Genomic DNA, 24,017 nt, shown 5'->3' with positions numbered 1-24,017 from the left:
AACGGATTTTCGTTCAATAGCAATTGCACGGAGGTTTTACACGCTACAATCATACTTACGATGCCGGATGTGCGTCACTTACGACGTGACCCCGCCGACACATCGTAAGATTTATTGTAGCGTGTAAAGCGCCCTTTAGGGCCCAAGATTTTAACAGAACATTTTTTTTCTTTAAAAAAGGTGCGAGAAAAGTTCGAGACAAAAAAAAATGAGCATTTTTCATTTTGCTCAAAATTCATGAAGTGCGTGCGCCATTTTGAAGAATTTGTCGCAAAAAGACAACAATGAGAGTAAAAATAAGAAAAGTGACTTAAAAAATTGCTAAAGGTGAATAGAGCCCTAAGGGGTACTTTGCACGTTGCGACATCGCTACTGCGATATCGTCGGGGTCAAATCGAAAGTGACGTACATTCGGCGCCGGTAACGACGTCACAACGTGTAAAGCCTAGGAGAGAAGATGAACGAGCGTGAAACAGTCAAAAATCGGTGATCTGTGTCACGTCGTTCATTTTCCTAATGTCGGTGCGTCCGCAGGTACGATGTTGTTTGTCGTTCCTGCAGGTCCACACATCGCTGTGTGTGAAGCCGCAGGAGCGACAAGCATCTTCTTACCTGCGCCCGCTGTCCACCGGCAATGCGGAAGGGAGAAGGTGGGCGGGATGTTTACATCCCTCTCTTCTCCGCCCCTCCGATTCTATTGGCCGGCCGATTAGTGACGTCGCGGTGACGCCGAACGCACCGCCTCCTTGAAGGAGGGATTCTTCGGCAGTCACAGCGACGTCGCCGACCAGGTAAGTGCGTGTGAAGCGGCCGTAGCGATAATGTTCGCTACGGCAGCTATCACAAGATATCGCATGTGCGACGGGGCCGGCTACTATCGCGCTCGGCATCGCTATCATTGGCTAATTGCAACAAATTAGCTCGATTTCACCAATACAAAGAATCAGTCAGGCATGAAATAGCTTTTATTTAACCTAACCATGCACTAGAGGCTTATCAAGGCTGAGAAGGCCAATTGAGACCATTTTTTTGCCAATCACTGATACTTTCTTTCTGACCTGAATAATCATGACGAATGCTGACAGATATCTGTTGAAAAATTGATCTGCTGTCTCAGGTTTCTTTGGTCCTTGTTGGAAGCTGTAGTTAGAAAGGTGTTGATGTCCACCAACAGATCTGCAGACTGGTGCACAGATAACAGCAGAGATGGATAGGTGGTTTGTCATTTTAACTGTAATCAACAATGACGACTTTAACAGACCAATCACAAATGACAAGTCGTTTAGGAATTGGCCACCAGCAATCACTATTGTGTGTCCAGCTTTACTGGTGGCCTAGTGAGCTGTACTATATAACCATTCTGTGCTTGGTGTAATCGAAATCAGCTCTCCATGCACTGACGTCCAGGTCAGATTGTGCAGGGCTTGTGTACAGTTCTGGCCAAAAGTATTGGCACCCCTGCAATTCTGTCAGATAATACTCAGTTTCTTCTTGAAAATGATTGCAATCACAAATTCTTTGGTATTATTATCTTCATTTATTTTGCTTGCAATGAAAAAACACAAAAGAGAATGAAACAAAAATCAAATCATTAATCATTTCCCACAAAACTCCAAAAATGGGCCAGACAAAAGTATTGGCACCCCTAGCCTAATACTTGGTTGCACAACTTTTAGCCAAAATAACTGCAAACAACCGCTTCCGGTAACCATCAATGAGTTTCTTACAATGCTCTCCTGGAATTTTAGACCATTCTTCTTTGGCAAACTGCTCCAGGTCCCTGAGATTTGAAGGGTGCCTTCTCCAAACTGCCATTTTGAGATCTCTCCACAGGTGTTCTATGGGATTCAGGTCTGGACTTATTGCTGGCCACTTTAGTAGTCTCCAGTGCTTTCTCTCAAACCATTTTCTAGTGCTTTTTGAAGTGTGTTTTGGGTCATTATCCTGCTGGAAGACCCCTGACCTCTGAGGGAGACCCAGCTTTCTCACACTGGGCCCTACAGTATGCTGCAAAATGTGTTGGTAGTCTTCAGACTTCATAATGTCATGCACACGGTCAAGCAGTCCAGTGCCAGAGGCAGCAAAGCAACCCCAAAACATCAGGGAACCTCCGCCATGTTTGACTGTAGGGACCGTGTTCTTTTCTTTGAATGCTTCTTTTTTTTTCCTGTAAACTCTATGTTGATGGCTTTTCCCAAAAAGCTCTACTTTTGTCTCATCTGACCAGAGAACATTCTTCCAAAACATTTTAGGCTTTCTCAGGTAAGTTTTGGCACACTCCAGCCTGGCTTTTTTTATGTCTCGGGGTAAGAAGTGGGGTCTTCCTGGGTATCCTACCATACAGTCCCTTTTCATTCAGATGCCGACGGATAGTACGGGTTGACACTGTTGTACCCTCGGACTGCAGGGCAGCTTGAACTTGTTTGGATGTTAGTCGAGGTTCTTTATCCACCATCCGCACAATCTTGCGTTGAAATCTCTCGTCAATTTTTCTTTTCCTTCCACATCTAGGGAGGTTAGCCACAGTGCCATGGGATTTAAACTTCTTGATGACACTGCGCACCGTAGACACAGGAACTTTCAGGTCTTTGGAGATGGACTTGTAGCCTTGAGATTGCTCATGCTTCCTCACAATTTGGATTCTCAAGTTCTCAGACAGTTCTTTGATCTTCTTTCTTTTCTCCATGCTCAATGTGGTACACACAAGGACACAGGACAGAGGTTGAGTCAACTTTAATCCATGTCAACTGGCTGCAAGTGTGATTTAGTTATTGCCAACATCTGTTAGGTGCCACAGGTAAGTTACAGGTGCTGTTAATTACACAAATTACAGAAGCATCATATGATTTTTCAAACAGTGCCAATACTTTCGTCCACCCCCTTTTTTATGTTTGGTGTGGAATTATATCCAATTTGGCTTTATGACAATTTTTTTAATTTTTTTTCATTGAAGACAAATTAAAAGAAGATAATACCAAATAATTTGTGATTGCAATCATTTTCAAGAAGAAACTGAGTATTATCTGACAGAATTGTAGGGGTGCCAATACTTTTGGCCAGCACTGTATATACACAGCAGCCAACCTAACGGGACAGAGCTTCAGCAGAGAGAGGACAACAAGGTGAGACTGAAGGTTTATTCATGGTTTCTAGTTTTCTATTGGAGTGACAACCTCTATTGGCCTCAGTGTGTAGTTGTCTTCTACTTCTGCCAGATCTGAGAAAAGCCTGAAATGTATTTATACAACTTACCATTAGCCCTAAGTCCTTTGTGCCTCCTCGTCTGCACAACTCTAGTAAGGGCACATTCCTTCATTTATGTGTGCTTTTTAAGAACACAAAAAACCACAGATCCTTTAAAAACTGATGTCTTCCACCTGCCATCTTGTAACTGGAGCCTCACAGATTGCATTGCCGACGCTGATCCGCAAAAATGGATAAGAATAGGGTATACGTGAAGTTTAATGTGGCTGACAGATGTGTGAAAACATTGAACAATTATGGCCCAGATCTGAGATGTGTATAAAATGGATAATAAAGACTGATGTGTGAATGTGCCCTAAGAAGAAGTTGACAGGAGTGGCAGTCGGATGCCATTGCTTCCTTCATATTGTATGGGTTGATGGAAACAGCGATGCAAAATGCTTTCTGCTTTGCTGCATTGCAGTTAAAATTAGCAATGCTTTGGTGTGGACTACAACAAATCCTGAAATTGGAACTGATTGTTCTCATTACATCTGTATTGTACTGTACTTTTGTGGCTTTTTGCTGCGGTGGCATTATAGTGCATTTCTGGAAATTCATTCTAATGGACGGTGAATCTGTAAATGAGATTTTAATGATAACACTCGTGGGAATGACAGGTAGCACCAAAAGGCTGTCCTGTACGGGCAATCTTAAAGGGGTTGTCCACAGTCCCTTCTGATTCCACTTGTTTCCCCCAGTTAAAATAAAAGACTCTGTACTAGCCTTCCGTTCTGGTGCCATTCCAGCACTGTCGGTAACTGCAGTTCAGGGCTCACATGACATTGTGACATCATGGGAATCCCGGATCAAATCACTATCAACTTCCCTCCCAAGCCTTCGGACCAAAAGAGCTAATCGACAGGAAGTGACGCTGCAGCTGCCACTCACTTCTTGTAGATTGCTCATTGAGAGACTCAGCATATTCCATATCATGCAGCGTCAGCCTGTCTCTCTTGCCTCCTGCTTGTGATAACTATCTCTGTCTGCTCCTACAAGCAGGAGGCAGAGTGAAGGATACAATGGACATTGTAGACACTGTACTTATATAGATACAGACAAGCAGTTTGCATCAGTGGAGTTTTGTAACTATATGACTTATAATTTGTATAGTGCATAAATTATATCCTCAGCTGCATAGGAACACACACAGAGGAACCAGAGGAACGAGGAGGGTGGAACTTGGTAAGATGGGGGGGAGGGGAGGGGGGGGAGTCTGATAACTAAAGAAGGAATTTCATAGTTAATGATGTTATCTTGTGGTTTACAGGAAGTTGGAGACTGTCCTCATGTCTACACAGGGGGACATGTACTGAACAGGAAGTCAGATCACATGACATTGCCGCCCATAATTAAAGGGGTGGTTCACTACTTTGCAATAGTGGCCACATCCCTGTAAAACTGATAAGGAAGGATTTTTCTAAATAGCTTGTTTAGCCAATTCTTCCTCTGAGCAGCGCTTTTGCGGTCCGTTCATCCCCATGACGTGACCCCTTGGGCTCCATGACCTCTGGGATCCGGTGATGTCACATCAACTTCCAGATGAGTTGACATCACCGAGGCACGACCCAGTCTTCCAGAGTGACTTAGCTGTGGGCGGTGTTTCACCACTCATTACAGCCCAGCGTCACAGTGCAACATGTCGTGCACGCTCTCCTTCACTGCAGAGTGCCACAAGCAGGAGTGATGCTGGGCTGTGACGAGTGGTGAAACTCTGCCCACAGTCCAGTCACTCAGGAAATATAAATAGATTAGACCTGGCTCAACTATCGGTGGTCTTAGGTGCTCTGGAGAAAAACAATTCCAAAATACAAGTATACTCCAGCTCCACTCGCTCCCATTGATATCACCCATCACCCCAGCAGAGCCATTGGCTGATACACCACAACTTTCTTATATGACATTTATCCCACCTGGGAGAGCCGTTGGCGGATACACTACAACTTATTTATATGCTATTTATCCCACCTGGGAGCTATTCGTTACTGGATCTACACAGCCCTCCAGTGTCCCTCTAGTAGTCCGACCCTCATCTTTGAAGGTTCACATGTTATACTGATAGAGTCAGATTGATACAAGTACTGTGTACCCTTCACATCTGACCTAACATCCTTGATGTTTTTCACTCTAACATAACTATAAGGTGCGTGCACACCTGGTCTTTCTAGCCGTCCTCATTGACAGAGTGATATTAACCCATACAACAGAGGCGAGTGTAGAAATCTTATGATTTTTCTGAGAATCATTTCTTTTGTGGTGCTCCTTGTGAAATATTCCTTGTATTGATAGACAAGTCCTTGAGAAAGACCCGGATAGGGTTGAAACGTTGGGAAAAATGTTTTCAAAAAATACACCACAATAAAATATTTTTGAGTACCAACAATTATTCTTGTTAGTGTGCCGGAGTATACTTGTATTTCAGTCACTCAGGAAGACTGGGGCTGGCCTCGGTGATGTCAGGTCAACTGGAAGTTGACGTGACATCACCGGATCCTAGAGGTCACGGAATCCTGGGGTCACGTCATGGGGATGAGCTGACCGAAACAGCACCGCCCAGAGGCAGAATTGGCTGAACAAAGTAATTAGGAAAAGCCTTTCTTACAGAGAGGTGGCCACTATTGGAGAATAGTGAACCACCCCTTTGAAGTTTTAAAATTTATACAAGCAACTAAGCTATAACAAAGCAGCAAACGCCAAGAATTTTGCTGTTAGGCGAGCATCACAAGTGCAAACATTTTTCTGGAGTGCTTATTATGCTGTGTTCCTAATGGGTTACCTTTACCTTTGGTGACTAATAAATAATATATAACCCTTATTTAACAAGTGTTGCCTAATAATAATGAAATTGTCTACTGTGGCCATACATATGTATCATGAATAATCTGTCTACGCAACAGACATAGGCTGTCATTAAACAGTAATGATCAAATACACTGTAGTAAGTAAATGAAAGATTAGTAATAGTACATGTAAATACACAGGGCGCTTAGTTAACACTATTGCTCACTGTAGGGTATTTGGTGTCCTATGTTATTTACATGTACTATTACTGTTTATTTACCTACTGTAGGGCATTGGCTCATTTTGCTTCTATCTTAGGTTCTGTCTGTTAAATGGCCACAGTGTGAATGTGCACCTACGCATGGCACTTATAACACGTGAATCAGCTCATTTTTTGGGATCTTGTCATTAAACGGAGAATGCCTAAAAGCTGTGATACATGATGTTTCTCTACTTTATTATAGGACAGTGCATACTACTTTTCTTATTGTTATGAGCGTAATATAACACAAGGAATTGTATATGTGATTCCATAACATCCAAGAAAATGTGGCCCTAACAATGCAGACATCATAAGGTAATAATTCTAAAGGTATAGTTAGACAGATAAAATAAAGAAAAATGCAGTATCTGTTGTTGTGTCTTAGGAATCAACAAGAAAAAAAAAACATAGTGTCCGCTCTCACCTTGACAAATGGCACCCGGTTCTTGTCTTCATGCACAGAGAGGTTTGTTTTAGACACTAGAAAAGGAAGCAGAATAAATTGATTTATAAACACATTAAAAGAAAAATCAATACTGCCACATAATTTACGCAACTATCTTTACTCACATACTAAAAATAAAGAATATACGAAAGAACAAATAGAATACTGATGTATCTAAAAGAGATATTCCAGTCGAAATAAGGAAAGGTGAGAACCAAAATCACTGAGTCCCATTGTTGGAGCTCTAACTGATCACCAATGTGTTTATTCTTCCCTGGCCCTCCTAGGGCCGCAAAGCTATGGCCAAGAGGAGCTGATTAGGGAGGCAGGTGGCGCATGCACCCTCCTACTCTATTTAAAGGGAACCTGTCAGCAGATTTGGGGCCTATAAGCTGCGACCACCACCACTAGGCTCTTATATACAACACTCTAACATGCTGTATATAAGAGCCCAGGCCGCCGTTTAGAACGTAAAAAGCACTTTATAATACTTACCTAAATGGTCGCTGCAGTGGAGTTGGGCCATATGGGCGTCTCCTTTCTCCGGTGGCGGCGCCTCCTCTTTCGGCCATCTTCGTACTCCTTCTGAAGCCTGTGTGCATGACGCGTTCTACATCATACACACTCACCGGTCCCGCGCAGGCAAACCACAATACTTTGATCTGCCCTGCGCAGAACCTTAATACCGGCGAGTGTGGATGACGTAGGACGTGTCATGCACCCCGGCTTCAGAAGAAGGACGACAAAGATGGCCGAAAGAGAAGGCGCCGGCACCAGAGAACGAAGACGCCCATCTAACCAGTCTGCACCGCAGCGACCGGTTTAGGTGAGTATTATAAAGTGATTTTACGTTCTACACAGCAGCCTGGGCTCTTATATACAGCATGTGAGTATGCTGTATATAAGAGCACACTGGTGGTGGCAGCAGCTTATAGGCCCTAAATTGGTGACAGGTTCCCTTTAAGCTTGTGACATTAAGAGTACCCCAGCGATACTGCGCTATCGGTGCCCTCGATAGTGTCACAGCATAGAAAATGGCGAAAGGGAGCTAGTGTGACCTGCTACTCCATTCAAGGCAATCACCAGGAGAAAAAGAATGGGTATGATTGCCACGCTGCCGTAATCAGAGAAATATCCAGGAGTAAGTCAATAGTGATTTATTTCTACGCGTTTCAGAGAGAACCCTCTACATCCTCAGTCTTGTTCCTTTTCTGACCAAAGCATTTTGGTCTCGGCAGATATTTTGTATGCATACATATATCAGACTCATAATTTGGAATATGGGCAATTAGGATGGTATGTGCATGATTAATGTACACGGCTAAATCAGTTGGCGCCCAACGTGGGGTCTCATACAAAGGGCCTCATACTTTTATGCTTCAGACTGTGTCATTGCCCCTTACAACGTGTTTAACTCATCATTGATCATTCAACACATAAAAATATAAACAGACCTGACTTGCATTATACTCATCATCGTGATAACACTGGCATCACACACATTTCCTACAGAATCAGTCTAGGGCATCAGAAGTGCGTCCTCACAGCCTCAAGCAAGTGACAGATCATAATCCAGACTGACTGCACTAATTTGATCCTCTAATGAGGAAGACATTAGCACATTCTACCTGAATGTATAATGAGCTGATAATTGCTCATTTGCATACACGAGCCATGCCTTGTAATAAATGAGATTGCAGTATATATGGGAACGGGTCAGCTGCAGGCAGCTCTCTATCTGTGGAATCCTCTATAGATTTATTAGCTTATAAATGTAAAAACCAAAGGATATGGGCACAATAGGATGAGATTCACACTTGGGTTTTTTCCCCCCAAAACAAAAATGTTTATGTTTTTTTGCACTAATTTTAGTGTTGGCACTTGCAAGACAATGAGGACCTTTGACATGAATGGCGAGCTTGCGTATTTTGGCCAAAATATTGACCAGTATTTATTTATTTTTATATATATACCGTATTTTTCGCTTTATAAGACGCACTTTTCCTCCCCAAATTTTGGGAGGAAAATGGGGGGTGCGTCTTATAAAGCGGTAGCGGGGGGGGGGGGGTCCTGTCTGAGGCGATCGGGCGGGTGCCTGTGGCTGCATGCAAGCGGCCGGGTACCTGTACTTGCATGCAGCGGCAGCCGGGTACCCGTGGCTGTGTGCGGGCGGCAGCGGGTGCTGTGTGGGGTCGGCAGCCAGGTACCTGTGCTTGCATGCGGTGGCAGACGGGTACCCATGGCTGTGTGCGGGCGGCAGCCGGGTGCTGTGTGCGAGCGGCAGTCGGGTGCCCGTGCAGGTACCCGGCTGCCGCCCTCACACAGTCACCCATCTGCCGCCCGCACACAGCCATGGGTACCCGGCTGCCACCGCACGCAAGCACAGGTACCCGGCGGCTTGTACGCAGAGTGGGCGGGCAGCCTGCTGGCTGCCACTCTGTGCATGCGGGGCGGGCGGCTGTGCAGCTTACCAGTTGTCCGCGGTCCCACTTTCAAATGATGGCGCCGGTGGAGCTCTTGGATGAGAGCTCCATCTGCGCACGCGCTGCTCCGGGAGTCAGCGCGTGCGCAGATGGAGCCCTTGGATGAGAGCTCCATCTGCGCATGCGTCGCTCCGGGCGCCATTACTTGAATCGGGACCGCGGACACACTCCACCACTGAGCCGTCGCCGCCGCTCCCACCACTGAGCCGCCGCCGCTGCCACCACTGAACCGGGACCGCGGACACACGCCACCACTGAGCAGTCCCTGCCGCTGCCACCACTGAGCAGTTGCCGCCGCTCCCACCACTGAGCCGCCGCCGCTGCCACCACTGAACCGGGACCGCGGACACACGCCACCACTGAGCAGTCCCTGCCGCTGCCACCACTGAGCAGTTGCCGCCGCTCCCACCACTGAGCCGCCGCCGCTGCCACCACTGAACCGGGACCGCGGACACACGCCACCACTGAGCAGTCCCTGCCGCTGCCACCACTGAGCAGTTACCGCCGCTCCCACCACTGAGCCGTCGCCGCCACTCCCACCACTGAGCCGTCGCCGCCACTGCCACCACTGAACCGGGACCGCGGACACACTCCACCACTGAGCAGTCCCTGCCACCACTGAGCAGTCGCCGCCGCCGCTGCCACCACTGAACCGGGACCGCGGACACTCACTGCACCGGCCTGCTGCACGGCTCACACGCCACGGCTGCTGCCGCCACCACGGACCCCACGGATCCTGCCACTGCGGATGCCACCGCGCCTGCAACCACGGACGCCACGGCACCTGCAACCACGGACCCCGCTGCCACTGACCTGCCGCGCCTGCCAGCACAACCTGTGCCTCCTGTGACCCCGCTTCACCACCACTGCTGCCCCCCTCCGGTAAGAGAACACCGGAGTATAAGACGGACCCCATTTTTCTTTTTTTTACCTTTTTTTATGTCTAAGTTTGGGGTGCGTCTTATATTCCAGTGCGTCTTATAAAGCGAAAAATACGGTATATCGTACAGCACATTTTTTAATTTCTATGCAGGATAAAGTCAGGCCGATCAATGTTGTTCTTGTAATCTAGAGTGCCTGTCCCGCTGGGATGCTTATATAGCTGGGCAGCCTGCCTAATTTAATTGTATGGGCGTCACTAATAGGCTGTGAGCCAGACACTGTGCACCATATCTGTGTGACTGCCGTCCTGTTCAAGCCTTATCCGTGTGCAATTCTAACACTTGACAATCTCCCCCTCCATGAATTGGTAGATTTCTGAATGGTTATTTCATCGGTATTTTGCCCATGTGTTGCCTCTGCCATTATCAAGGAGGGTTGCTACATCCTCTAGTGCAGGGGTGGGGAACCTTTTTACTGCCGGGGGCCTTTGGAAATTTCTATCAACTTTCGGGGGCCGCACAAAATTATTAATGTGAAAACTACCAAGCTATATTTGATCAAGCAATTAACTCATCCCTACTGTGGTGGTCGGAACTCCTTCTCTTTAGTGCGGAGGTTAATTTCCGGTGATATTGATCATGTAACGTTTGTCTCGGCCTGGAGCGCAGTCAACTCTTTGTGATAATGAGATTGGTAAATCATATATATATCACATAACAGATCCTGGGACTGCTGTATATACAGCCTCTCCAGTGATGTGTATGCCCCCAGACTGTGCGGCCGTGCCGGGTGATGCGATGCGACTCACTCCAAGTGTGACTTCGGAATGTGCATCCTCACAGGACAGGGATTTAAAGCGCCGGCAGCTGGCAAGACGCGGTAGCCGGCCCGAGCACTGCGGCTCCAGTAATCTACTCTGGGGCCACAGAAAACTTCATTGCAGGGCCGCATACGGCCCGCGGGCCGGAGATTCCCCACCTCTGCTCTAGTGATCTGTATTGGTAGATTTGACTGTGTTTTTTCTGCAATGTTTTTTTTTTTACTATCTAAGACATAACAATTGTCTTTTATTTTGTAGATTTAGAATAGTCATTTTTATAAACTGCTTACCATCCAGCAGGTCTCTAATTTTATCCAGATAAATCTCAAAATAGGACACCTGAGGAAAAAACAAATACCACCATTAGTATTAAAAAGCTATAATTTTTAAGAGGTTGTCGTATACCTACAGTGCCCTTTATAGATACCGTGATTCCCCGAAAATAAACCCTACCCCAAACATAAGCCCTGGCAGGAATTTTCAGCCTTGTCAGTGTATGGCTTAAATATACTGTAAGCCCTACCCCAAAAATGATCCCTAGTTGCGGTTAAATAATGAAGTGTCCATGTAGCTACAAAGGTTAAGGAATACTTCAGGACACTTCACTGAAGAAAGCAGACACCCCCAAAAGAGAGAAACAGACCCCGCAATCATACTCACCAGAATGGGACTCTGTGGAACACGAGGACCTGCAGTGGAATGTATCAAGGACCTGCGGTGGAGCGCACAAACACACACACACACACACACACACACAGACACACACAGACACACACAGACACACACAGACACACACAGACACACACCTGGTGATACCATACTGCTCCGGGGACCTGGGACGCAGCGGAAGACGAAGATCTGTGGTGGAAGGTATCGAGGACCTGCGGTGGAATGCGCACATACACACACACTGCCCAGGGACCTGGGAAGCAGTGGAAGACTAGGACCTGCGGTGGAATGCATTGAGGACCTGGAGTCCTGCAGTCCTCTGGGAGTGACTCAGATGCCCAGTGTGTGGTAAGTATGATTCTCCTGGGGGGCTGTCAGCTTTTTTTAGAGGGGTAAACTTAACCCCATAACCCATGTTTCCCAATAAATAAGCCTTACCCAGAAAATAAACCCTAGCACATTTTTTTGGGACAAAAAATAATAAGACAGTCTAATATTTTCGGGGGAAACACGGTATCTATTTTTGACCATTTAACCACTTTTGCAATTTGCTTTATTTTAAAGTTCCCTACACTTCTCCTTATATAGCTAATACCTATATCTGCTTTTTTACTTTACTCCCTGTGACATTTCGTTTCAGGGGCATCTCAAATATCGCATCACAGGAGGAAGACCTACATTCACTTCTCCCATCTATTACCCCACCTGGAACAAGACATCGACAGGGAAGGGTATTGATCACATACCACAGCTTCTTTAAGCAATGTAATCAAAAATCTAAAGGACTGATAGAGGCTGTCACATAGGTGAACATAGCTCCTGTACACTTCTGTCACCGCCAGGTCACAGCTTGTTTATCTGAAACAGGACATCATCAGGGGCCTGTGATATAAGCAGGGTAAGTGACAGTAGCCCTGCCCCTGATGACTTATTTCAAGGTGGTGACAGAAGCTGTAGGATGGCGCTGCTGTCACAAACACGGCTTCTCTCACTGCCTCCTGATGAGGTCCTGTTTCAGAGAAACAAGTTGCGGGCTGGCAGTGCTATTGATTCTGGATGTCAGAGGACAGCAATATAAAAAAAAAAAAAAAAAAATCAGTGGTACGTGACTACAGTGCCACCCATAATGATGAAGTGAGTCCCACTCTCCTGTAGATGTCTCATCTGAGACTCTCCTGAAAAGAAATTCACAGGAAGTAAAAAAAAAACCACATATAGGGAATAACTGTATAGGGAGACATGTAGGGTATTTTAAGATGAATTAAATTACAATAATGCTTAGGGGTTAGAAAAAGATATTTATTACATTCTGGGTATCGGAAAATCCCTTTAAGAAACTGTATACCCCAGAGATACATAATAAGAAACAAACTGCATAGTTGTAAGACAATGTAATCCATCCTAAGAAAACACTCCCTGAACATTGGCAAATCTCTAAGGCCCTGCTAAAGCGTCCTGAAAGCAGATTTTGGGAGGTTTTACTGGTGCCCAAATACAGGGAACACTGCAGAAACAGCAAAGTTGATTCATCTGTCATGGATTTTGCAATGGTAGCATTTTTTCCTGCGGATTTCACCCACAGCAAAGTATTGGGTAAAGTCTGCAGAAAGTCAACTGCTTGTGGAATAATCCTGAGATGGGATGTCCACAACTTAGGCGGTGGTGACCAATCCTCAGGATAGGTTATCAGTATCAGATCAGTGAGGGTTTGACACCCGGAACTCCCACCGATCAGCTGTTTGGAGTAGTTGGTGTATATGAACATTGCACAATGCCAGAATAGCACAGATCCATACAATGTATAATGGTTGTTTCCAGGTACTATTGCTTTGTGCCTATTAAATTAGTATGAGCAGAGCTACAACATCCAAGAATGTCCACAACAGTGAACTGTTCAAGCTCCATACAATGGTGACATCAACACGCCACTGGAGCAGCTGATCGGTAGGGATTTCGGATATTGGAACCCCATTAATATCTATTGATAGCCTGTTCTAAGGATGGGCAATCGATATTTAAGTATTGAATACTTAATATTTAAGGATTGAATATTAAAAGAGCATATTATTCTGACAGTCCGTATTAGAAATGCCACAAATGCATTGCCAGATTGTTATTGATGAGTATCAGATCTTAAGGCTAGGGTCCCACTTTGCGTTTTTACCTGCGTTTTAGGTGCTTTTTAGGTCCGTTTTGGGAAGCACCTTTTTCATGCGTTTTGATTTACCAGTAAAATCTATGGAAAAAGTGGATTTCCCAACCCCACTTTTGCGTTTCTAAACGCTGCGTTTAATTTGCATATTTTGTGGCAAAAAAACCATGCGTTCAAAGAAGCATAATTTCAGTTGTTTTTGCCATTTTAGGTGCGTTTTGCTAACATTGAAGTCAATGAGAAATGGCAAAAAACAAGAATCCTTCAAATTTCTGCGTTTTGCCTGCTTTTTCAGTGCAGAAAACATGCGTTTTGGACTTCCAAAACGCATGTTTTTTGACATCAAAATAATGAATTCATATGTCCCTTTACACACACACATAGTCCGACAATTTAAATTAAGGAAATTAATATTTTTTTGCTATTTTTACATAAAATATCATATTAGCGCAATAATTTAATGAAAATTTAATTTAATGATTTATTCTATGAATATAGATTTGATTCTTTTCTTCCCATTTTTTTTCAAAGAATTTGACTATTTAAACTTTATTAAGCTGTGTCTTTATGTTCAAAACGCAACTATCAGAACGCAGGTGAAAACGCAGGTAAAAAGCGCAGAAAACGCATCAAATACGCGACAAAAACGCATGCGTTTTCAGCGCTAAATTTCTGAAAAAGGCAACTTTGGTCAAATCAATTAAGCCCAAAACGTGCGTTCTAAACTGCAAGTCGGTGAACGCAAAGTGGGGCCCTAGCCTAATTGTCAGGTCTAAAGACGCACCAGACAGGACTTGGATATACTTCTCTAACATGTCTCTTTGCAATGTCTTCATATAGGATCTGATTTTTTTTTTTTTTGGGAAATAAAAAAATAAAATAATCAAAAGTTTGTTATTGATATGCACAGTCGTTTCTTACCTTTATATGGAATTCCAAGTTCTCATCCATGGAATAGATGTGGTTAAAAATATCCCTGGCGATCCTGGGTATTATTCCCATCAGCTGAGGATCGTGGAGCTTTCCCTGAAGAAAAATAGAAGATGACAATGTGCAGGTCACAGCTCAGACATGGCACAAGTCGTTTAGGGAGCCCTTCCTATATTTTTCATAGGTACTTGCTAAAAGTTTCATAAGCACTAGGAAGTGGCCCGATTCATCATAAATTTTGCAGCTTTTGGTGTTTTTACGCCAAGTCCCGAGATGAGACAGCATATGGCGAACCACAACCAGAAAATTCATTAAAGTTTACACTAGGAATGTATTCTGGAATGGCAGACGTAAGATGCGTCTAATTCACTAAGTGCCAAACAATTTAGGTCCTGTACCCACGGGAGATCATACCTGCGGACGTCTCTGCAGGTATTTCAGCAGGTTCACTCAGCAACACCCCGGAACCCGCAGCTATCCATTGCTGCAGTATTGCGCAGAATTGTTGCGTTAAACCTGCGGAAACAGTGCGGATTTCATGTGGAATTCCTGCCCTGTATCTCAATAGTGGAAAGGCAGGAATTCTGCAGATAATTCCACATGAATAATGGGCATGCAGTTACATGCGGCTGCGGTAAATCCGCAACATTTTCCGCAACCGCAAATACCACAGTATTGAAACAGCACTCCCCAAATCCCATAGGATAACATGGGGAGTGTCTGTACTTGCGTAAACCCGCGGATTTATCTGGAAAATCTAGAAAATCTGCGGGTTTTCCGCAGCAACTTTCTCCCGTGGGCACATGGCCTTACTTTAGTGCTGCCTTCATTACTGGACTGGGGTACAAAAACACAAATCTTGAAGATTACTGCCCTAAGACGTTACACACATACTGTACTTACCTCCATGGTGTGGGTCTTTCCAGAAGCTGTTTGCCCATAGGCAAAGATGGTTCCATTATATCCGGCCAGCACATCTGTGGGGAAAAAGAAACATCTAAGTTCAGAAATGTTATGTCATCTTTGTATGGTTGAATTCCATATTAAACTATGTAACTATCCCTTCATCAGACAGTCCATAGGCAAGCTCAATGCCTCCATCCCTCCACACAGACACCCTCCTGAACCGTTTATATGAGCTTGTATGCCAATGAAAGAGAAACCTGTTGGTGCGTTTATATCCTCTACCAGTTGCCTGAATTTGGAGAAAGTCGAAATTTTCACATTAAGAGGTTTGTCACACCCAGAGCAATTAACAAAACTCTATGAGTGATAGCCCAACGTATCTGTGATGTTAGGTGCCGGCCAGAAAATCTAGCGCCTGTGTAAATTACATCTATCTTCAATTGTGCACCAAAGTGCCTTCCTCAGGCCACTGCCTTTAATGTTTTATTGCGCATGCGACGCCTAGTCAAGCTGTATATGTATATATATGAAGAGCAAGGAGGACGCTTGACATGTCTAGTTTAGGTGAGTTGTTCTTCCTGACAGAATTCCTTTAAAAGAGGATGTTCCTGCAGCAAAACACTAGAACACTTACAAAGTGGGCAAAGCATTTTATTGGGGTATCATAAGGATGATATGAAGTTCCACAAGGTTCAACATTTTAGGGCAAACCGGATAGACTGATATAAAGCAAACATTTAATGGTGGCTAATGTCATATACACTCTTCCAAACCTTGTAGCCTAATTCTTAAAGGGGCTGTCCACTACTTGGACAACCCCATCTCATTCCCCATGTGCGCCCCCATAAAAATAACAATGGCTATACTCCACTCTGGTGCCAGTGCGATCCAGCAATATAGGAATTGTATTTCCGGGACCCAAGTGACATTCTTATGAGATGCGAGCCCCGCGACCAATCAGTGTAAGCTTCCTTCTCCACACCTTTGGACATTTAAGTAATTAACAGGAAGTGAGTGCTATGGCTTGCCAATCACTTCCTGTTAACTACTTAGCATCTGAAAGCGGGGAGAAAAAAGCCGGCACTGATTGGTTGCGGGGCTTGCATATCGTATCAATGTCACGTGGGCCCCGGGAAGTTCTGACATCGCTAAAATCGCGTGGGGACCGGAGGTGAGTATAGGCTTTGTTATTTTTATGGTGGTGCACATGGGGAATGAGAGGGGGTTGTCCAAGTAGTGGACAACCCCTTTAAAGTCAAAAGACATGTAACGAAATGAAAAGCATGCACAACAGATTTACCTTTAACAATTTGCATTGCGCAGGCATGGTAGACTTGCTCCTGAGTCGTATTTGGTGGAAACACACGATCAAAAGCATAAGGTTTTCCCTAGAATATAAAAAAGGATACTTTGAATAGAAAAATATAATTAAAATTACATTATTTTTATTTTTTACAGTCTTTTCTTTCTGTTGCTTATTTATTATCTAACAATACAATAGCACAATGTAAAAAAGAATAGAACTGTATAATCATTTTAGCAATCCAGGGACCAAGCTCAGAAGTCCTTTGTCATGTGCCGTGAGTCGAGGTGAATACACCACAGCCTCACCAAGCTCACCGCACATGACAGAAGCGTCCTGAACCCGGACCCTGTAAGTGTTTATGGTGGACTTCAAAGACGTCTTGGAATTGGCCAAAGAGTGAAGTGAACAATCAAAGGGAATGGACTTTTTTTTTTCCAAATGAAGACTCCTCTCAGACACTATATATACTATACCGCTCTGATGACTTGGGGTAACGGTTTTATACACATGTACGCAAGTTTCTAACTTATAACAACAGCAAAATGACTACACAGTTTAGCTGCAAACACCATTGTAAAGGCCCCGTCACACACAGAGATAAATCTTTGGCAGATCTGTGGTTGCACTTTGCACACTACGACGTCGCAAGCCAATGCTTGCGATGCCAAGCGCGATAGTCCCCGCCCCCATCGCAGCTGCGATATCATGGTGATAGCTGGCGTAGCGAACATTATCGCTACGCCAGCTTCACATGCATTCACCTGCCCTGCGACGTTGCTCCGGCCGGCGACCCGGCTCCTTATTAAGGGGGCGGGTCGTGCGGCGTCATAGCGACGTCACACGGCAGGCGGCCAATAGAAGCGGAGGGGCGGAGATGAGCGGGACGTAAATATCCCGCCTACCTTCTTCCTTCCGCATAGCTGGCGTGAGCCGCAGGACGCAGGTAGGAGATGTTCCTCGCTCCTGCAGCTTCACACACAGCGATGTGTGTTGCCGCTGGAACGAGGAACAACATCGTAACATCGGTCATTTCCAAATTATGGAAATGACCAACGCTACACCGACGATACGATTACGACGCTTTTGCGCTCGTTAATCGTATCAAAAAGGCTTTACACACTACAATATCGACTGCGACGCCGGATGTGCGTCACTTTCAATTTGACCCCACCGACATCGCACCTGCGATATCGTAGTGTGCAAAGTACCCCTGAGTATCTTGTAATTGCTTCAGGTTTTCGGTTAGTCGCTGTTTTTTTAAAGGTACTGTGTGTGACCTATAGTTTAAGGCTATGTTCACACAGAGCTTTTTTGTTAAGTTTTTTCCTGACCAAAACCTGATCTTGTGGCAACAAATCTCCTTTGAGTCATCTGCGTTATTCATGCGTTTTTTAGTGGCGTTTTTGCTGCTGATTTGGTGCGGATTTGCTGATTTTTTTTTACAAAATGGGTTGTAGCAATGAAAAAACGCAGCAAATCTGCAGCAAAGAATTGACATGCTCATTGTGACTCCCTGGCCTATCAGGTCGTCACAGGGTATTGTGCAATCTGCCCTTCTGCACAGTATCCACCCTCCTTGGTTACGGGTCCGGGTCCTTTGGTGTTGCTAACAACTTGGCCAATCAAAAATCCTAGGAACACTTCCCATTTTGACCTACCAGACACACCATTGGGGGGCCTGAAGGGAATACGGCCGCCCACATGAGGGGTTGGTGAGGAAAAAGTGAGGAAAGTGACAGTTGAGTAGGGAGAGTGGAGAGTGAGAGGAGGTGAAGTGTGGCTCTCGTGAGGAGAGGCCACAGAGCTCCTGTTTTACTAGGTGGCAGATGTTGGTCTGGGCCTGGTAGGAGCTGGAACTCGGTCGCAGGGGACAGTGTCAAGGGGCATGGACTGCCGAGGAGGGCGGCCGGCGGCCTTGAGCTATCACTGGGCAGGGGCCAGGGCACGACGGGGTACGTGGACCCTAGGCCGGAAAGTAGCTTCACGCGTTCCGGTAATTTACCCGACGGGAGTGAAGACTTCAAGTGTCATCCCCAACCCGCTCCAAAATCGGGGTACTAGCGCACCGATGGAATATGACTTTCCCAATACAGTTCAAAGAAATCCTACGCGTGAACCCTGAGAGCAAGCTCACTCAGTTAGCCATACGGGTGAGTGGGACCCAAAGAGTTTTATACCCACGGGTCCAACAGAGACAAAGGTGCCAGGGACAGGGCAGATCAACAGCAACACCAAGGGCAGGGACCCAAGCGGGCTCCCCAGAAGCTGCAGTGGTGCTCAGAATTCTGGTTTACAAGCTGTCGGTGTTGTTATTCCTGGACTGAGTGAGTACACTAAGATACCCCTGCTCCTACCCCAGCGGCACCCATGCACCCACCACCCGACGGGCCCCGGGACACAAGCTCCTACCCACGCACGGGTTAAAACTTCAGGCTGCCATACCATCGTCACCGGGCTCCCCCACCAACAGCAGCGGTGGTCCCTCATATTACCATGCACTGTGGGTGGCGTCACAAACTTTCCAATATCTCCCCCCTGTACATAGCCCCTCTTAAATCGAGTGGCCGCGTGACCCCCCAGGTCCAGAGATTCCCCACTCGAGCCATCGCGGATCCGAGCAGCAGCCCGGCTGCTGGCACGGGGGCGGCACACTCATTCTTTAAAAACCTGCCCAAAAATGCAGGTATTTGACAAAACAGTCAGGAAAAAACCTGATGTGTTTGTGTGTGCGTGCATGAGATTTTAGAAATCTCATAGACGTTGCTGGTACTGTAAAAAGCAGCTTTTTATTAGCATGAATTTGCATAAAACCAAGGCAAATATGGAGCAAAAAAGCAGCAAAAACTTACCAAAAAAGCCATGTGTGAACATAGCATAAATCTGGGTTTTATGTAAAAAAAAAAAAAAGTTTTACATTTTTAGTAATGGGGCTATTCTACTCTCTTATTTCCTGTTCTCTCAGGAAATGCACATGTACATTAACAGCAATATAATAACTGTCACCCTATATTTTATATTGAAGCATCTAATGAGCTTGTACAAATATCATTGTAATATCTCCGATTGTGTATGATGAGTTCCCTTTATTAGCTGTGTATGGAAGTTGTGCGCACGTTGCTTTTTACCTGCTTTTTTGCTGCTTTTTCTTCTGCGCTGTTTAATGCCAAAATGGATGTGTTCTTCTATTCAAGCAAAGTCTATGGGAATTTGGGTTTCTTGTTCACATTATGTTGTTCAAAATGCTGCCTTTTTGTGGCAGAACTTTGGTCAAAAACTCAGCTTTGCAGTGCAAAACCCAAATGGCAAAAACAATTGACATGTTGCTTCTTTGAAAAGCTGAGTTTTTGACCAAAGTTCTGCCTCAAAAAGGCAGCATTTTGAACAACATAGTGTGAACAAGAAACCCAAATTCCCATAGACTTTGCTTGAATAGAAGAACACATCCATTTTGGCATTAAACAGCGCAGAAGAAAAAGCAGCAAAAAAGCAGGTAAAAAGCAGGTAAAAAGCAACGTGCGCACATACCCTTAGGCTATGTGTCCACGTTGCTTTTTACCTGCTTTTTATCTGCTTTTTTGCTGCTTTTTCAACTGCAGCGTTTAATGACAAAATGGATGTGTTCTGCTTTTCAAGCAAAGTCTATGGGAATTTGGGTTTCTTGTGCCCACTATGCAGTTCAAACTGCAGCCTTTTTCTGGCAGAAATGTGGGCAAAAACTCTGCTTTGCAGTTCAAAACGCAAATGGCAAAAACAATTGATATGTGAATTGTTTTTGCCATTTGGGTTTTGCGCTGCAAAGCTGAGTTTTTGACCAAAGTTCTGCCACAAAAAGGCTGCAGTTTGAACTGCATAGTGCGGACAAGAAACCCAAATTCCCATAGACTTTGCTTGAAAAGCAGAACACAACCATTTTGGCATTAAACGCTGCAGTTGAAAAAGCAGCAAAAAAGCAGCAAAAAAGCAGGTAAAAAGCAACGTGCGGACATAGCCTTATCGCTCGTGTAATCCTTGTCTGTGATGATAATGAGACTTCTCATAAGTCTTCCTGAAAGAACAGGAAATATGAATCTAAAATAGCCCTAGTGGCCTGTGTGAAAATTACAAGTAAAGAGATTGTGATTAGAAAAATAAAATTACCATAAAACCTAGATAATTTTTTGATGCTAGATCCTTGTAATGTGGCAATAAAGATCTGATGAATGTCGGCCAAGCCCATGGGACCAGGCAACTACGGAATTTGTGTCCCACTATATCCCAAGGGCTTATGTTGAAATCCCCCGTGTTTCATGCTTTTGTCTAATAGCTGCATATATGTAATACATTAGTCTGGCAGATTTCTATACAGGCCCCATACAACATCCCAGGTTCATTATGAAAGATCTGACTTCCCCATTACGCTCGATCTTCATATTCCCGTACTTTGATATTAATTACTGCACCTCATGTTCAAAGAAGAATGTCTGTTAATTACCACAATCAACAATTACCAAAAATATGAGGCAGGCGATGCTCCCAAATGACCGGAGATCTAAGAGAATTTAATTAGTCTCACGATCGAAACAAATTATAGCTGCTAAGAACGAGCAAAGTACAAACGCTAGGACGGCTCACACGTCTGACAGTCCTGGTCTGAATGAAGACTATGATGTCCAGACTTTCCGCAGGTCTGGACCAAACAGACTCATATGTGCCTAAAACTAAAGCCAGCATAAAGCTCTGTTCTCACTTGTGTTGTGGATTGCTTTCACAACGTAGGCTATGATCTGTAATATATAGGATATCACTGGAGCAAAATTTACCCAATGACTTATAATAGGGTCTGATGGGATCGGACACAGTATTCATTCTGGCAGAAAAATAGCAATTAGAGATGGACAAAATTATTGGTGTAAAATTGAATTCTCAAATTTTAGAAAAATACGAATTCTACAGAGTACAGATTGTCTGTAATTCCATCCACATGAATTCAGTAAAATTGCGGCCAGTTGTGATCACGATCTTGTTGAACTGTTGATGGCTGGCAAAATGTTAAAAAATACCCAAAAACATAATACTCACATAATCCCTCACCTGCCCCCACACCCCTGGTTGTCCAGGCCTCAGGGCCTCTTCTGCTGGGGTCTTCACTCAAGAACAGGACTTTCATCTGTGACCGGGTCTTGAAGGTCACAGCACATTGTAACCTCATCATGTGCGGTGCCCTAGTAGGCCTGGTTGCAGACAGAAGCCCAGAGTTTGAGTGAAGACACCAGGCCCCAGAGATCACCTCTAGTGATAAGCAAGCATGGTTGCCCCATATCGTTACTAGATTTGGCCTCTAGCATAGGTGTTTGAAAATGCTTGAGTTTTGATGCTCCATAAAGTAACGAGCGGTGGTGCGCGTGCTTGGCCATCACTAATCACAACACATCATAACGTCATGACGCACCCTGACTTCACAGGTTTGACTGTGACCAAACACTCTATTCCTTAATGAAGACACCGGCACATGTATGCAGAAAGAAGAGGCCCTGAGAGGCCATCAGATGCAGCAAAGGTGTCAGGACAGGTGACCAATGGGGCGAGCATCAGGATATATATATATATATATATATATATATATATATATATATATATACACACATACATAGATACATACTCACACACAAACATACATATATATATATATCACAGTATATATATATATATATATATATATATATATATATATATTATATTTATAAGGCCATGTGCACACATTGAGTATTTGGTGAGTGGGTAATAAATACAGCAGTGGTGCCCGTGTTTCTATTTTACTTTTCCTCTGATTGTTACACTCCTGGCTTTGGATATAAATACTGAGGTAAAAAACTCACCAAATACTCAATGTGTGCACATGGCCTTATGCTCTGGGGTCTAGACATTCAATTTGCAGAGAATTGCTGTAAAATACGTGAAATTTGGCAAGTTCAAGTCTCACCAGATCTAAGCATCCATAATATATCTGTGCATATTGAATGACTTAGGGGTACTTTGCACGCTGTGACATCGCAGGCCGATGCTGCGATGCCGAGCGCGATAGTACCCGCCCCCGTCGCAGCAGCGATATCCTTGTGATAGCTGCCGAAGCGAACATTATCGCTACGGCAGCTTCACATGGACTCACCTGTCCTGCGACCGTCGCTCTGGCCGGCGACCCGCCTCCTTGTTAAGGGGGCGGGTCGTACGGCGTCATAGCGACGTCACACGCCAGGCGGCCAATCAGAGCGGAGGGGCGGAGATGAGTGGGATGTAAACATCCCGCCCATCTCCTTCCTTCCGCATATTCTACGGAAGCCGCAGTGACGCCGGTAGATGTTCCTCGCTCCTGCGGCTTCACACACAGCGATGTGTGCTGCCGCAGGAGCGAGGAACAACATCGGACCGTCGCGTCAGCGTGGATTACGCCGACGCTGCAGCGATGATACGATTACGACGCTTTTGCGCTCGTTAATCGTATCATCGAGCCTTTACACACTACGATGTCGCATGCGATGCCGGAAGTGCGTCACTTTTAATTTGACCCCACCGACATCGCAGCTGCGATGTCGTAGTGTGCAAAGTACCCCTAAGCCTGCATGTGGGATCTAGCCAAAATGTATAAAGAAGCAACAACATTGTTAATCACGTAGGGGGAAAAAAAGCTGAAGTTTCTCCAGAATTTACGGTTTGGTTGTGTACTTACTGTCAACTATTCACTACAACACTCGGAAGCAAGAGGAAGAGGTCTTCCCAATTCTCATAAGGATACAAGGACACCCTATGAGTGCCATTATCACCAGTATACATAGCAGTTCACATCTGAGCCCTCAACTTTCGTTTTTTGTTGTTGTTTTTTTCTTTACCCCCCACCACTTATCATCCTCAAAAATATAAATTGCACATGAGGGCTGCATGTTCAGCAGAAAAAATGCATGTAGATGTTACCACTGGTCAGATAAGAACCCCGCGGCCCTTCATAAATAGCATCTTGTAGATTATGATGACTCAGGCACGGCTCCGGAGAACTATAAGGCTATGTGCGCACTTTGCGTTCATTTCCGCAGCGTGTAAGTCACTGCCTGTGCGTCTCAGAACGCAGCCGAAAAAGCTGCGTTCTGAGACGCATTCGGCAGAACGC

At 44.9% G+C, this 24,017-nt stretch overlaps 1 protein-coding gene across 3 annotated transcripts in view; it reads right to left on the bottom strand.

Moving 5' to 3' along the window:
• The window catches only part of KIF5A (kinesin family member 5A), a 259,310-nt gene that overhangs the window by 145,754 nt on the left and 89,539 nt on the right, over positions 1 to 24,017 (bottom strand). For all 3 annotated transcript variants that reach the window (XM_075337080.1, XM_075337081.1, XM_075337082.1), the window contains exons 2-6: positions 16,874 to 16,961; positions 15,571 to 15,644; positions 14,659 to 14,763; positions 11,207 to 11,255; positions 6,711 to 6,766 (exon numbers count right to left, since the gene is read on the bottom strand). In XM_075337080.1, coding sequence (XP_075193195.1) covers positions 6,711 to 6,766; positions 11,207 to 11,255; positions 14,659 to 14,763; positions 15,571 to 15,644; positions 16,874 to 16,961 — 372 coding nt within the window. The remainder of the gene's footprint in view (positions 1 to 6,710; positions 6,767 to 11,206; positions 11,256 to 14,658; positions 14,764 to 15,570; positions 15,645 to 16,873; positions 16,962 to 24,017) is intronic.

Source organism: Anomaloglossus baeobatrachus, chromosome 2 (assembly GCF_048569485.1).
Source record: "Anomaloglossus baeobatrachus isolate aAnoBae1 chromosome 2, aAnoBae1.hap1, whole genome shotgun sequence".
Taxonomy (NCBI): domain Eukaryota; kingdom Metazoa; phylum Chordata; class Amphibia; order Anura; family Aromobatidae; genus Anomaloglossus; species Anomaloglossus baeobatrachus.
Note: the sequence above shows the minus strand (reverse complement) of the source record. Positions and strands in the feature narration are given on the sequence as shown.